Here is a 14162-nt window from a genome sequence, read left to right on the forward strand (position 1 = left end):
AGGAGGCAACATCAAATGAGTAGCGGGAACGTGTCTCGCACTGGGTGCAATATCTGTTCCATCCTTCTTAACCCTCTTTACCGGCTTTTTCGCCTTTGCATTCTCTTTCTCATCCTCAGCAGTGGTTTTACCATCATCACCACCTTCATCCTTTTCATCATCATTACCTTCATTCTCTTCCTCCTCATCATCATTATCATCACCGCCATTATTACCTTTATGTTGTTCCTCCTCATTACCATCATCCTCATCATCACCACTACCATTACCTTCACCCTCTTCCTCCTCTTTTTGCTCTTCTTCTTGTTCCTCTTATTCTTCTTGAATCTCTTCTTCTTGTATCTCATGTTCTACACCCTGTTCCTCCTCTACTTGTTATTCTTCTTGTTCATCTTCTTCTTCAGCACTACTGTTAGCTGAAACAACAGGAGTGTCTGATTCTGACGAATCGGACAACTCATTACCTTTGTCTCTTGGTTCGGTGATAGAAAATGATAGCTCACTCGGCCTTCTTCCGCACAATGGACCGACATAAGTATTTATCGTTGCGGGGAGGTTTCGAAGGAGGAGTTATCGTGATTTCAACCTTGTCTTTCGTTTTCTTGTCACTACATTCCAAACACGAATTTTTTTTTTATAAGACATCAACTTTATCTCTATCAGTTAAAGAGTCGTCAATGATATGCTCTAACAAACTAACGACTCTTCATTACAAGCTAACGACTGTAATTTATAAGGTAACGACTCTTTGCAAAAATTGGACAGTGAGGATGATTTTGGTCCTTAAAGGGTCGTTAAAGATTAAACTTGGGTCGTCAAACAAGTAACTGCCGACCCTATAAAAGAGATGACGACTCTAGGGATTATAGATTACTGACGGAAGTTATGGCCCCCTTTCAATTAGTGAAGGGTCGTTAAAGATTAAACTTATTCCCTACATATATAACCAGGTCAACCCAGGTCAACGAAGAGAGGGGGAAAAGAACCCGTACTTCACTCAAGTACGGTAGTCCACGTGTTAATTTCGTGCTTATCTCAAATTTCACAACCGCTTAAGCCTGAATATCCTGCCATTTTGTCATTTTGCCGCTTGTTTCAGCATAGAAATATCTTTTAGGGTTTCAACTTTCAAATTTTGTTTCTGAACAAGGTCCTGGACGCTTGGGTTCCAATTCTTCCCTTATTAGCAGAGTTTGTGTTCAATCTTATCTACTTTCCGACCCCGTTCATCCTGCTCCGCCATTTCCGATTACTATCTCAGGTTTATACATGGAGCAAGGTAAGAGAAATAAAAACCCTCAATTGCATCACCATTATCAAATTACTTGTGATCTTAGTACCATGAAAATAAATAGAAGCATGAAAGCAAGAAAAGCACCATTGGTATCTGATAAAAGAGATAGACTTAGTGATTTACCAGATGCCCTTATTCATAAAATCTTATCATTCATTGATATGAGATCTGTAATTCGGAACAACATTTTGTCGAAAAGATGGAGGTATATTTGGAAATATCTTCCTACTTTGAACTTCAATTCGGATGATATATACCAGAATTCTTTCAGAAACTTATTTATAAAAGAGGATGAGATCATAGATTTCATTGATCAGGTATTAGCTCTTCGTGAGAAATATGATATACAGAGACTTGACATTGTTATTGAACATATTGAATCTAAATTTGAAGATCGTCTTTATTTATGGATACTTGCTGCTGTAGAATGTCATGTTCAAGAACTATCTATTGAGATTTGCGATAATCAAAAGGTTGACATTCCTGATTGCCTATTTACTTGTTCATCTTTAACCAAATTCGAATTGACAGTGAATGGTAGGCATAATTATGGGCAAATATTTTTACCTGATGTTACAGATTTACCTAGGCTCAAATATCTGAAGCTTGAGGGACTTGGATTTAAAGATGAAGAATTAACTGATGAGTTCTTCTTGAACTGTCCTAACCTTGAATCGTTGACAATAGTAGATACTTACATTGAGTTTGATATCTGCTGTCCAAATTTCGAAGAGTTTATACTAGAATTTAATGATAAGAGGAGTCCAATGACTAGACAATCAAGATATGGTCATCTTATTTCTCAAGGGAAAACTTGGTGCGGCAGCAATACTATCAAGTTAAGTGCTCCAAATCTAACATTCTTAAGATGCAAAGGTATGATATCCGAGGACAACATCCTAGAGGACCTTTCTTCTCTTAAAACTGTTGATATTGAAATCAAGTCATTAGAAGATATGTACTGGTACTATAATGGGGTAGACGAAGAAGATTCAGGGCTTTCTGCAGAGACTGAAGAATTTGGTAAACTTATGGTGAATTTCTTAAGTGCGCTCCGTAATGTGAAGTTTCTAACTCTATCTCATAGAGTCCTTGAGGTATAGTTTTTTCCCCTTTTCATTCAAAAAGTTAGTACCGTACAACATTGTCAAGATGGGATATTGTCTTACTTCCCTAATAATATGTGCCAAGATTCTATCAAACGCTCCTGACCTGTTACAAAGTCGGCCCCAGCTATTCCACAAGCTACAATATATGACTCTGGGAACATGCCTTTCACCAGAATGCCTTCCTAGATTAACCTACTTGCTAAAGATATCTCCAAATATTAAGACTCTCTCCTTAGTATTGGATACGGTAAGTACAACCCAAACCTCTTTTCAATTTTCATTTGATTTGATTTATTCCATTATGCTTTTATATAGCTTTTATTTCCACCTTCAGGTCTTAAAATGAAATATATGCATCTTCTGCTAACGCTTAATTGTTTGTTTGGTAGGAACGTCTAGACGAAATCACGGGGGAACTATCTTGTGATGAGGCAACTTTATAAATTCATGCTATTTTTTTATACTGCTGTCCTTAGTTTTTATATTCTGCCTACAAAGTTGCTCTGGTGCTAACTATCATTTTCTTTCTTCTGGGCCGGTTCTGGCTTTTGTGTTGATAAAGTCTAATTCAGGAAGCTTGGAATGTTATTGGAAGCTCGAACACACTCTGAATAACCTCTTAGCAGTTCACATTATAAATTTCCGAGGCAGTGCTAATGAATTCAACTTTCTGCAGTTCTTGTTTACTAGGGTGCCAGTCTTGGATGAAGTGCACCTTATTTATCCGAGATTCCAATGCCCTAGTCACAGAGAAAAAGAGGAATATTTTGAAAAGCTATCTGTGCTTCCAGCAGCCACTCCATCTATGACAATCATATTCTGATTCAAGTTTATGTTGGTGATATCATTTCTTGCTATCTATATTTTGGTTGGAGGATAAGCTAGGGTTATGATGGCAAAACCATTACAATGAAAACAAAGGATTTTCTGCTATCTTATTTAGCTTATTTTGTAGTTAGGCGAGCCTTTCCCCGTTGTTTTTGGTTGTGTACTTTCCTTCATTTGTTTCTTTCCTGTAAGAACTTGCATCAACTTGTTACCATAGTTGATTTATGAACAACCTCATAATGATATGCAAAAAATAAGTTAAAACATGGCAGATTTTAGTGGGCAGTCCTGCAGTAATCACTTTGAAACAACTGAATGAACCAGGAAACTAACAAATCTTTTCAGGTACTTGTAAATCACCAAATCAAAGAAATGGAAAGTGGGTAATGAGTAATTTTAAAATCTAGAAGTTAGAAGGATAAGAAGATTAAGTCTTGATGCCGTTCAGAAATGCATTGCCATTCATAAGTCATAGCCTTAAGCGGTGGTGGCGGAGTTAACTGATAATGCACAAAAGCTACAAAAGAGAACAGTGTTTGGTTGGCTTCCTTAAAACAACTGTTTTTAAGAGTTCATCAAGTTTATAAGAACATCATTTCAAATCTTTCCGAAGAGAAAGCTAATTTAATATTTGTGCGCTGGAGTGACACAATTGAAGCTTAAACCTCAGCTTTCACTGTAAACCATGGGAGAAGAACTGTAAGAACTCAAGTTAAATAACCTTCTGTTTTATTCTACGATTCCTGGATTCATCTACCATCAAGAACTCTCATTGACCTATCCGAGAACAAGTGGTAATCTCGAATAGTAAAACAAACAAAAATTGGCCCAGAATGTGTACAGTACAAGGTAAAAAGCGACAACTGCACGATAGATAGAAGGTTCCACTATAACCTTCCACCTCCATAGCAAACATATGAGGCCAACAGAAAATGCTATCGCCGAATTGGCCACAATTATATGCATAGCCAGAATAGGGTATACCTGGCAAGTGAAGCTTGAATGAAGCCTAGGATTTTCGACCATCGAATAATAAAGTAATTGGTTTCCATTGGATTCAATCTCTATTGTTTCCTCGGTATTCATAAATGAGAACACAATAAAGAACAAACTTCTGAGTAGTTCAACCAAACTACAGATGAGAGCAATAACAGTACCAGCTTATCAGCCTTATATATAGAGTAGTTTAAGTGCAAACTTATAACCATGATCTTGATGCAGTCTTTATACTTGAATAAAAATTGCAAGCGCTATAAATGTGACTATTTTTCTTTATGTATCATATTTTTCCAGGGTATAATTGGAAAGCAAACTAGAATATAACCAATCTAAAAATCTGTGCCTTGGAATTTATCACTTTGGAAAGAATTTAAAGAAATCTACACAATGAGTACAAACAACAATATCAAATTTAGAGTTTTTACGAAAATTTTGGAGGTGTTTATCATTATAGGCACAATTTTCGAAAATTATAGCCATTAAGCAAACCACCACAAAGGATGCATAACACATTAAGGACCATGCCAGTTCAGTTCTGTCCTTTTGTTACCGTCTAGGTATCCTACTTTTCGCATATGGTAGTTTATGCTCCAGTTATAACAGAGAGATGGATATTTTTGGTGATCATGCCTTACATTGTGCCAATGATGTCTTAAATTTCGACACAACCTTGTTCGTGACACACTTGATGATGCTTGTTTTCGAGTAGGGGTCCTTGCGAGAAAAAAAGTATCCTTAGGCCTTCTTTCCGATAATGGTGCAAATTTGAGGCCAACTGATATCCTTGCCTACAACTGGAATAGTGGTAAGGACACTTGTTTTGACGTTGCTGACATTTCACCTTTTACTGGGGAGGTATTCATGCTTTTAGACCATGTCATGTTATCTCTAATGTTATCACCCAAAAACGCAACAAAATACTTGGACAAATTCAACGCTCAAGGATATGGTTTTGGTATTTTAGACTTTTCCACCCTTGGAGAACTTGGAGAGGAAATGATTGCTTTTTTTGAAGAGATTGAAGAACTACATCTCCTTCCATGACTTCAATATAAAAGTAGGCCATTATTTGTTTCATAGAATAGGGCTTGTTATTCAGAAAAACATTGGGGCCTAGCTTGTTTCAAGGCTCCGAACCAATTCCTTTAAAGACCCTATGTAAATAAACTTTGATTTTTAAAAATAGAAATATCTCAAAAACTTAATATCTTTCTCTTTTTGGCTTAAATCATAATTATTTTTATAAAAAAATTATTATTATTTCTTTATTAATGTTCTAATTAAACACTAAAGGCAAGGGAAAAAACAAACAAAAAAAACACTAACAAAATACTTAGAATTTTGCTTAAATGACGAATTAAAGAATGAACTATTGGGTATCTTGCGGGTAAATACCTGTCCGGTCCTAAGTTGTTAATGGGTCCACTTTTAGCACTAGGAACTGGACCCGAATGCACCAGGTATGGTTTCCGTTCTGGGTATTGGGTACCTATTGACATCCCTACTTTGAATTCAAGCTAAGATATCATGTGATCCGAGCAAACACTTTCTCAGTCTAAATGAGATTCTTATTAGGAATTCACGTAAGCATGTAAGAAATCGGAATTGAAAGTACATTGAAGATTATGCATTATGATCCAGGGTTACGGAACCGTGCACAAAGATGGTTCATGGTGGCTCAGTAGCCTTTGAACCTACAAGCCTAAATGGTGTTCAAAATTACACCCAAGACTAATCCGTGGTCCACAACCACGATGTGATTTAGTGAGTAATTGTTTTTAGAAGTGTTTATGATAATTATAGCAAAGTCGAACATACACATATAGAGTAGCTCTTTACTTCAGTTAATACTGGAACTAAACAGGTTTGCAAACATCTGACAGCTCGTGAAGTCAGGGTACAGGGGTTTGCAAATCTCGAAGTTTGCGAAAGTCATGACACAAGGGTTTTCAAAAAGGTTTGCAACATTGGAAGCTTACAAAAGTCAGTTGGTACTGGTTTGCAAATTGGGTTTGCAAACCTACCTAATTTCAGAACCTCAGATGTAAAGGGTTTATGAACCTCTACAGTATGCGGATTTCAGACTGACTTTGGTAAAACATGTGAGTACGTTTAACTAGTGCAAAGTAGTTCTTTTCTCACTTAATCAATTTGAAACATTCTTAATGGCCATATAAAGTATGCCTTATTGCTTAAAAAATTTACAAATAATCAACTTGGTATGAAAATAGTTCTTGAACAACAAATTGTTTCAACTAAGATTGTTAGGGATCTAGAATATCCATTGCTTGAATCATATATCGATAGCTTAACCAAGACAAGCTTGAACTCACAAATTCGTCTTTGTGATATTAAATCTACTGAATAGTTCTTGAGTGTATTTATCACCAAGACAGTTTAATCAAACAATCTAGATAGTTTAAGTCCTTATTATTTGAGATAAAAAAACAAGACTTGTTCTTGTTGAATTCATATCTTGAAAGATAGATTATAAGTTTCATACTTGTTAGAATTCGGATCCTACTAATTAGGATACGACTATATTGATCTTGGACATTGATTTTTGAGATCTTCCAAGTCTACACAATCAGGTACACGGACCTTTGGTCTATACATATTGATTATGGAAAAGAAAGAGAAAAACTTTATATACAATCTTCCCCATGTGTCTTTCCTTTGACTACTTGTGATTGTATTAGATTTTGTCCATACAGTTTGCCGAATGAAAATGTTGGTGATATACTTGGTACTGATAAGTGCTTAATTTACATGTTTAAAATGTCAATTCCATACTTGTTTTAGCTATAATTCTTGCATATTACTCGTTATTATGATTATTTTCTAGTTTATGTGTCATATCAGGTGAATCATCCCAAGAAGAGTGGAAAGAGCTGCAAAAGAGATATAAAGTGAAGTTCTCCAAAGATTCAAGTGTCTAAAGCCGAAAGAAGTGGAAGAAGTGCGATGAAAAGGAGCAAAGAAGGTCGAAAACATAAGAAGGACTAAAATACCAAGTTCAACTCATCCAAATTAATTATTTCTTATTACCATCTTGAATAAAATTAATTATGAAGAGAACGGCGAAAGAATGAGGTCATTCCGAGTTCGGACGAAGAAATTACGGCCAAAACAGTCGAGACGAAAAACGACAATCTGCAGCACAACTTTCGGCATTGCTAAAGCAATACCGAAAGTGGCCATATTTCGGGCAGAGAAGGTGTATTTTCGACCCAACTTTTGGCATTGCTTTGGGGTATTCGACAATGCCGACTGAGACAAAGTTATGGGTCCCTTTTGACGTATTTTGACTTCCAAATCAAGGAAACTTGGTCCCGGATGGATTCTAATACCTAGATCTCATGGAAACTATATAAGAGGACTTTCACAACAATTAGAGGGGATCTCATATCTCTACATCTCATAATACACTTTTGTTCTTCATTAATATTTTAGGGTTTACCCCTTTAGGGGGAAACCGGGTAATTGTGTAATCATGAGAAGCTAAACTTTTTGTTGATTAAGGATGATTTCAATGTTCTAGCGTGAAGCTTTTTTATTATTATACAAATCTATTCAGAGTTTTATCATCTTTTCGTTTGTTTTCACTATTCCTAGGGTTTATGATTGATTAATTAGATTGTTCAAGTGTACAATTGGATTAATCTTTTGATCATTCTATTGCTAGTAAAGGGTTAGGATATCTGTGTAATTGTTGAATAATCCTTACACAAGTAGAGAACGTGAGACCTCGCAGAGGGATTCTGTAGAGCAATCATGTGTGAGGACAACACTAGTAAGTGGACCTTGCACTAAGAGTCTAACTTCTAGGATCAACCTAAGTTCACATAACTTAAAGCTACCATTGGGTTACACATTGAGTGCGCTACTACTTGGTGATTCAGTTGGATAGAACTTGATATGCGAGCGCTTCGGTATCCGGTTACAAGAGGAACTTTGGGGATAGCACTGCTTTAGCTGCTTTCCTACGGTTGGTGATGAATGGTTCTAACGAAGATGGATAAGTATACTATTGAGTCAACCTTTGGTAACGGCGAAGGACTCCTTGATCATCCCTTTCATCTTATTTTCTTTTTATTTAATTCATAAACCAACCCCCCTTTTACTTTGTTTTGCTATCTAAATAACATATCAATTACACAGCTCTCTGTGGGAACGATCCTTACTACCGCTATATTACCAGTTAATTAGTGGGAAATATCTTGATTAATTTGTTGTGGTTACCACACGCACCAGGTACCCTCTCCTTTTCGGTATTCATCTAAACCTTACTTCTGATTCATATTTTGTAGGTTTACAACAATTAGGTTGCAAGCAACAAAAAATATTATGATATTAAGATAATGACAACTAAATGCTGGCTAATATGAAAAGAATGGTGTATTAGACTCTTTCATGGAAACACTAATGGTAGCTAGAGTATATCCTTAGGTGTTCAAAGATCTGTACATTTCTAGATAACTCTTCTTTTATGGTGTCTAATATTTTACCTCTTGTTAACTATTCTGGATTATTGACTTGTGAATCTTGGAAATCTCCTGTGGATACTGATTAGAAACTTTGTAGGAATAGCTCTCAGAGCTTGCTCTGGATATGTCACCGCTAGAGCTACACAGAAACCGGACTAAACCGATACACCCGGATCAGAACCAGAGAAGGGGGTACAGGGAATGAAAATAGAATTCAGAACCAGTTATATGGGGGGTACAGGTACCGGTTCTAATCCTATTTTCGACCGTACATGTATCCTAAATACGGTTGATAGAAAAATAATATATCTCTCACTCACCTCCCTAACAAAACCACCAAACAAATATATCTTTGCTTTAATAAAAGGTGTTCTAAATTGGAGAAATTTGAGAACATCAATACGAAAGGAGACCAAGGCGATCAAGAATCCAGAAATCAAATCAAATAAAAAAAGAACTAGAGTGAGAAAATGTGATGTGGATGATCGATGTGTAAGGTCTATTTTTGTCCGATCTTGTTGGTGATTTTGATAGGATTTATCATTGGGTTTGGAGAATTTGAGAAATTGAAATACAATGTACATGTTTCTGATCCAGGGGCTACTTATTACCACTTTGGAAAACCATTCTTGGGTTACGGAGTACCTGTTCATCTTTAGGGATTAGGTTTTTTCTTCACGTTGTAGATTGTTTTTTATTGTATTTTTATAGGGTTTTTATTCTATTAGCAGATGTCTTAAAGATTCTTTCTGATTTCATAAATTCCACAATTCTTTCTTAAGGTTCTATTGACTTGTTTATTTATTTAATGTAGAGGATTTTATGTGAATGGATTATGGTGACCAATAATAATACAATTCTCAGTATATGGGATGAATTAATAGGTAAAAACCCGGTGTCGGACTCGTAGCAGACCGGTATTACAGGTACATGTACATGTACCCAAACATAAAAACGACCAGTAGGACTTACAGGTACTCAGTTCTTAAGAAAACCGAACCGCACCGTCCTTTTTGCAGTCCTAGTTGTTAGAGCACTGCTTGTTCGAACTCGCAAGCGTTGTTATCTCAAGCTTGTTTGTCAAGTTTAGTTTTCAACACTATAAGTCTTGATTTCTAGTCTACTTATAGCTAAGTCTCGGACTAGGATAATAAGTGTAATTGAGCTCTAGAATTCACGACGTTCATCATATGAAGACGAATAACTACTCAAGGAACTTGTGGAACTTCATCGACAAAAAGGTATGTGGAGACTTTAACTTATCTATCACTCAAAAGTCTATCTACTCTATCTCCTATTTTAAGACAGAAGTCGTATTGCTATATAGACTTCGATTATACACATTTGCTATTTCGAGCCGAGTTTATATCGCTTATCTATTTCTCGAAATATGTGTTGGTAAACTTTCGCTTTGTCCAAGTTCATCTTTACTCGTGACGAAAGTCATGTTGATTATTTCAATAACTTGAAAATCGCTTTGATGAAAAATAGTTTGTGAATAACAACTATATAACATCCTCTAAGAAAGTTTCAATGATTGAAATGAGAGTTCAGAACATGTAACCATATTTTGATATAAACATAGTGTGTTCTCACATTTGTGTAAAAGTACAAAACCGGGACAAAGTATGCGTACCCGTACGCGTCCTGGCGGTTGTTGGAAATCTGGATTAGTATGCGTACCCGTACGCATACTGGCGGAAAGTTCACGTCCGTGAATTTTTGCTGGAGTTTGAAAGTGAAAAACAAACTCAATCCGGTTACTTAAGTACGCGTACCCGTCTGCATACTTAAGTAGGTTTACTTTCTAAAATCGATTTGTTCATGAACTAAAACATTTATATAATAAGGAATGCAATCTTTGCAAACCGTGGCTATAATGTTCATGAATCGATTCGAGTGAATCAAAACCGATTTTGCTTCGATTGTGTCTTGTATACTTCTATAAGATCTAAGCAATTGAACAACTCTCTAACTAGTTCATTGGAGACTTGAACTCATCTATCACTCAAAAGTCTATCTACTCTATCTCTTATTTGAGACAAAAGTCGTATAGCTATATGGACTTCGATTATACATATTTGATATTTCGAGTTGAGTTTAACTCGCTTATATATTTCTCGAAATATGTGTTGGTAAGCTTTCTCTTTAACCAAGTTCATCTTATATTGTTGACGAAAATAAAAAGATAATCATGTGAAAATCGCCCAGTAACATCTTACATGATTTGTGTGCGACAGTCATTTGATGTAGACTCGGAATGTTTCGTATTGATCATTCCATCACTTGAAAATTTCTTTGAAGTTAATAGTTTGTGTGAGACATCTATTGTCGTCTTCCGAGAATGTTTCAAAATGGGAGTTTAGAACAATTAACCATGATTGGATATAGAACAATATGCATACTTGTATGCTAAAGTGTTGCATGTTATTCCAAGTCCGGGAACCATAGTATGCATACCCATATGCGTACTGGTTGGTTAATGAAAGTCCGGGAACATAGTATGCATACCCGTATGCGTACTGGCATAAGTTCAGTTCCTGGAAATTCAACTGATTTTGGAGGTATGTGTACCCGTTTGCATACTGGCGAACCCAAACTTAGTCCGGCCACTTAGGTATGTGTACCTGTTAATACTTGAGTGGGTTACGTTCTAAAGTAGGTTTGTTCATGAACTAATACATTTATATATTAAGGAATGCAATCTTTACAAACCGTGGCTATAATTTTCATGAATTGATTCAAGTGAATCAAAATCGATTTTGCTTCAATTGTGTCTTGTATACTTCTATGAGAATATAAACAATTGAAAAACTCTAGAACTAGTTTCATTTGAGTCATTTGAACTAGTTATGGTTAAGATGAATAAGGTTGATATGAAAGTGTTCATATGGATAACTTCGGTTAACTATTGTTAATCCAACAAGGTGCACACGTTTAGGTATGGTTACTCATATCGAAATGAAGTCACTTTTCATTTGTGTGTAACAAGCTAAGTTCAATCTAACAGTTGAAAGATATTATCTTGAGTCTAATCAGGTTTTCATCTAATGTTGAATATTGAATGCTTTTTTACTAAGGTAGCATTGATTGCAAACCCCGATTTGAAGACTATATAAGGGAGAACTCTAGCAACTGGGAAACCTAGTCCCCACAACTTCTGTGTGATACTAGTTGCGACTAGAGTCGATTCTCCTTTAACCTTAGGTTTTTCCAAAACCCTGTAGGTTAACAAATTGAAGACTTCATCGGGATTGTGAAGCCAGACCCAACTATTTTCTCTGTAGTTGCGTGTTCTGATCTTGCTATTTTCTTTCGTATTGAGTACTATCTTCTCTAAGATTTTCTCGAGATTTAATCTCCGATAGGCAAGATAAAAAGTAGTCACAAACATCTTCGTCTCATCGTTTGTGATTCCACAATTTCTTGCTTCGCTAACATACGATTAAGATTATTGTGTGGTAATTGATATTACTAGGCTGTTCTTCGGGAATATAAGTCTGGTGTATCAATTGGTTCATGTTCACCTTGATTTATCAGAAGACAGAACAAAACTCTTAAGTATATATGTGGGAGACAGATTTATCTATTCAATAGACTTTTCTGTGTGAGACAGATTGGTTTATCAAGTCTTCGACTTTGGGTCGTAGCAACTCTTAGTCGTGGGTGAGATCATCTAAGGGAATCAAGTGCGCAGAGTCCTGCTGGGATTCAGAGGCGTAAGGAATGTGATTGTACCTTGATCAGTGTGAGATTGGTTAGGGCTCAACTACATTCTAGTACGAAGTTAACTTGAAGTAGGCTAGTGTCTGTAGCGGCTTAATACAGTGTAGTGTTCAAATCTGGACTATGTCCCGGAGTTTTTCTACATTTGCAATTAGATAATCCAACCTTTGGTTGTTGATATAAATTGATTGACACTTGGATATTGGTCTTTGGTACAATCCAAGTTATTTCTCATATTAATCCGGCTAAAAGATTTTTATCTGTTCGATTGCAGATTGATTTGAGAAATTGAGATATAACTCTTGGATGTATTTTCCTTGATTGAGTCTGACTGTCTAGTTGATTCTCTTGGAAATGTATTCGAGTTAGTCCATACAGATTCCTGAAACGAAATATTGGGTGTGGTTGTTAGACCCCCTGTTTTGATAGTGGTTTTTAGTTCAGGGATAAAAATGTAAAACCCAATGTTTAATGCGCCGTCTGCAAAGGGACTGAGCCATTTAAAAGTAATAAGTGCCCGAGCCTCTCTACTCACACATGTATTGAGAAATTCAGTATATTTATTCAGAATGGTGCATGTAGCAACAATCCCAAACATTCTGTAAACATTCTATGTTCCCCAGATGAACCCTTAGTATTGGTATGACATGACAATTAGTATTCACTCGCAGCTGAGTAGCACGAATTTCCCGAAGTATCAAAATTAAGGTCTGCATGAAAATGCTCAATCAGAAGACACGCTAACTGCTCTCTGAGAATAAAATAATTTTGTGTCAACACACATAATCTGTTAAATTTGTTCAATTTTGTGATAACTCACAAGATTGAAGTTTTCGGCCTAAATAATTTGCAAACATTAGGTCTTTTGCGCCTTGTGAAAATATCTCGAACCTTAATGGTCGAGGCCAAACCTAGGTAAGCTAGGAAATCGATCCGCCATGGATCTAGTAGGTACAAAGCCCTACTAGAAAACAAGAAACAAAACAGGAACGGTGGCAAATAGGAGCAATGACAAAGGAGGCGCGGCCACGCCACATAACCGGTCGATCCGCTCCAACAGTTAAAATACGAAGAGAAGATGAACTTACCTGGCCGCTGACGATTGGCACGCCTATGATCGAGCTGTTGCGAACGAACACAAGAAGCAGATGAGAGAATAATAAAAGGGGAGGAAGAAGGTAGACGCCCTTTTATATGCATAGCACTTTTGGAATTCGAGTAGAGAAGGGTTTTCCTTTTGGACCATGAACGGAAGAAGGAAGCCGGGCCCGCGGCGCCAACGCTCCATGGCACCAACCTCCATGACCGAACCAGCCGCTCAACCAGCAATACTCCGTAGACAGGCCATCCGCTAAACCTTCAACGCTCCGTAGCCAAGCCAGCCGCTCAGCCTGTAATGCTCCGTAGCCAAGCCAGCCGCTCAACCTGCAATGCTCCATGGCCAAGCCATCCGCTCAACCTGCAATGCTCCGTGACCAAGCTAGCAGCGCGCCAGTACAAAGATCACCAGCCGCTCGTACTTTCTGCCAAAGGTCGGTCAACCGTTTCCTGGTAACCTCTACATGTCTTGCCTTTTCGATTTTTAGCTTTGTTTGTCACCACCATCTAGTGTTTACCCCGCAACAATGTCACTTTTACATGCTAAGCATGGGACTTAATGTTGATGGTGGTTTTTAGGTCAGGGCTAAAAATGTAAAACCCTATGTTTAATGCGTCGTC

At 36.8% G+C, this 14162-nt stretch overlaps 1 protein-coding gene across 1 annotated transcript; it reads left to right on the top strand.

The window, feature by feature from the left end:
• Positions 1–1359: 1359 nt before the first annotated feature.
• Positions 1360–2397, top strand: LOC113295943 (F-box protein At4g09920-like). The gene has a single exon (XM_026544274.1). The coding sequence runs from the start codon at positions 1360–1362 to the stop codon at positions 2395–2397; it is 1038 nt and encodes a 345-aa protein (XP_026400059.1).
• Positions 2398–14162: the final 11765 nt, after the last annotated feature.

Source organism: Papaver somniferum, chromosome 7, assembly GCF_003573695.1.
Source record: "Papaver somniferum cultivar HN1 chromosome 7, ASM357369v1, whole genome shotgun sequence".
In the NCBI taxonomy this organism is placed as follows: domain Eukaryota; kingdom Viridiplantae; phylum Streptophyta; class Magnoliopsida; order Ranunculales; family Papaveraceae; genus Papaver; species Papaver somniferum.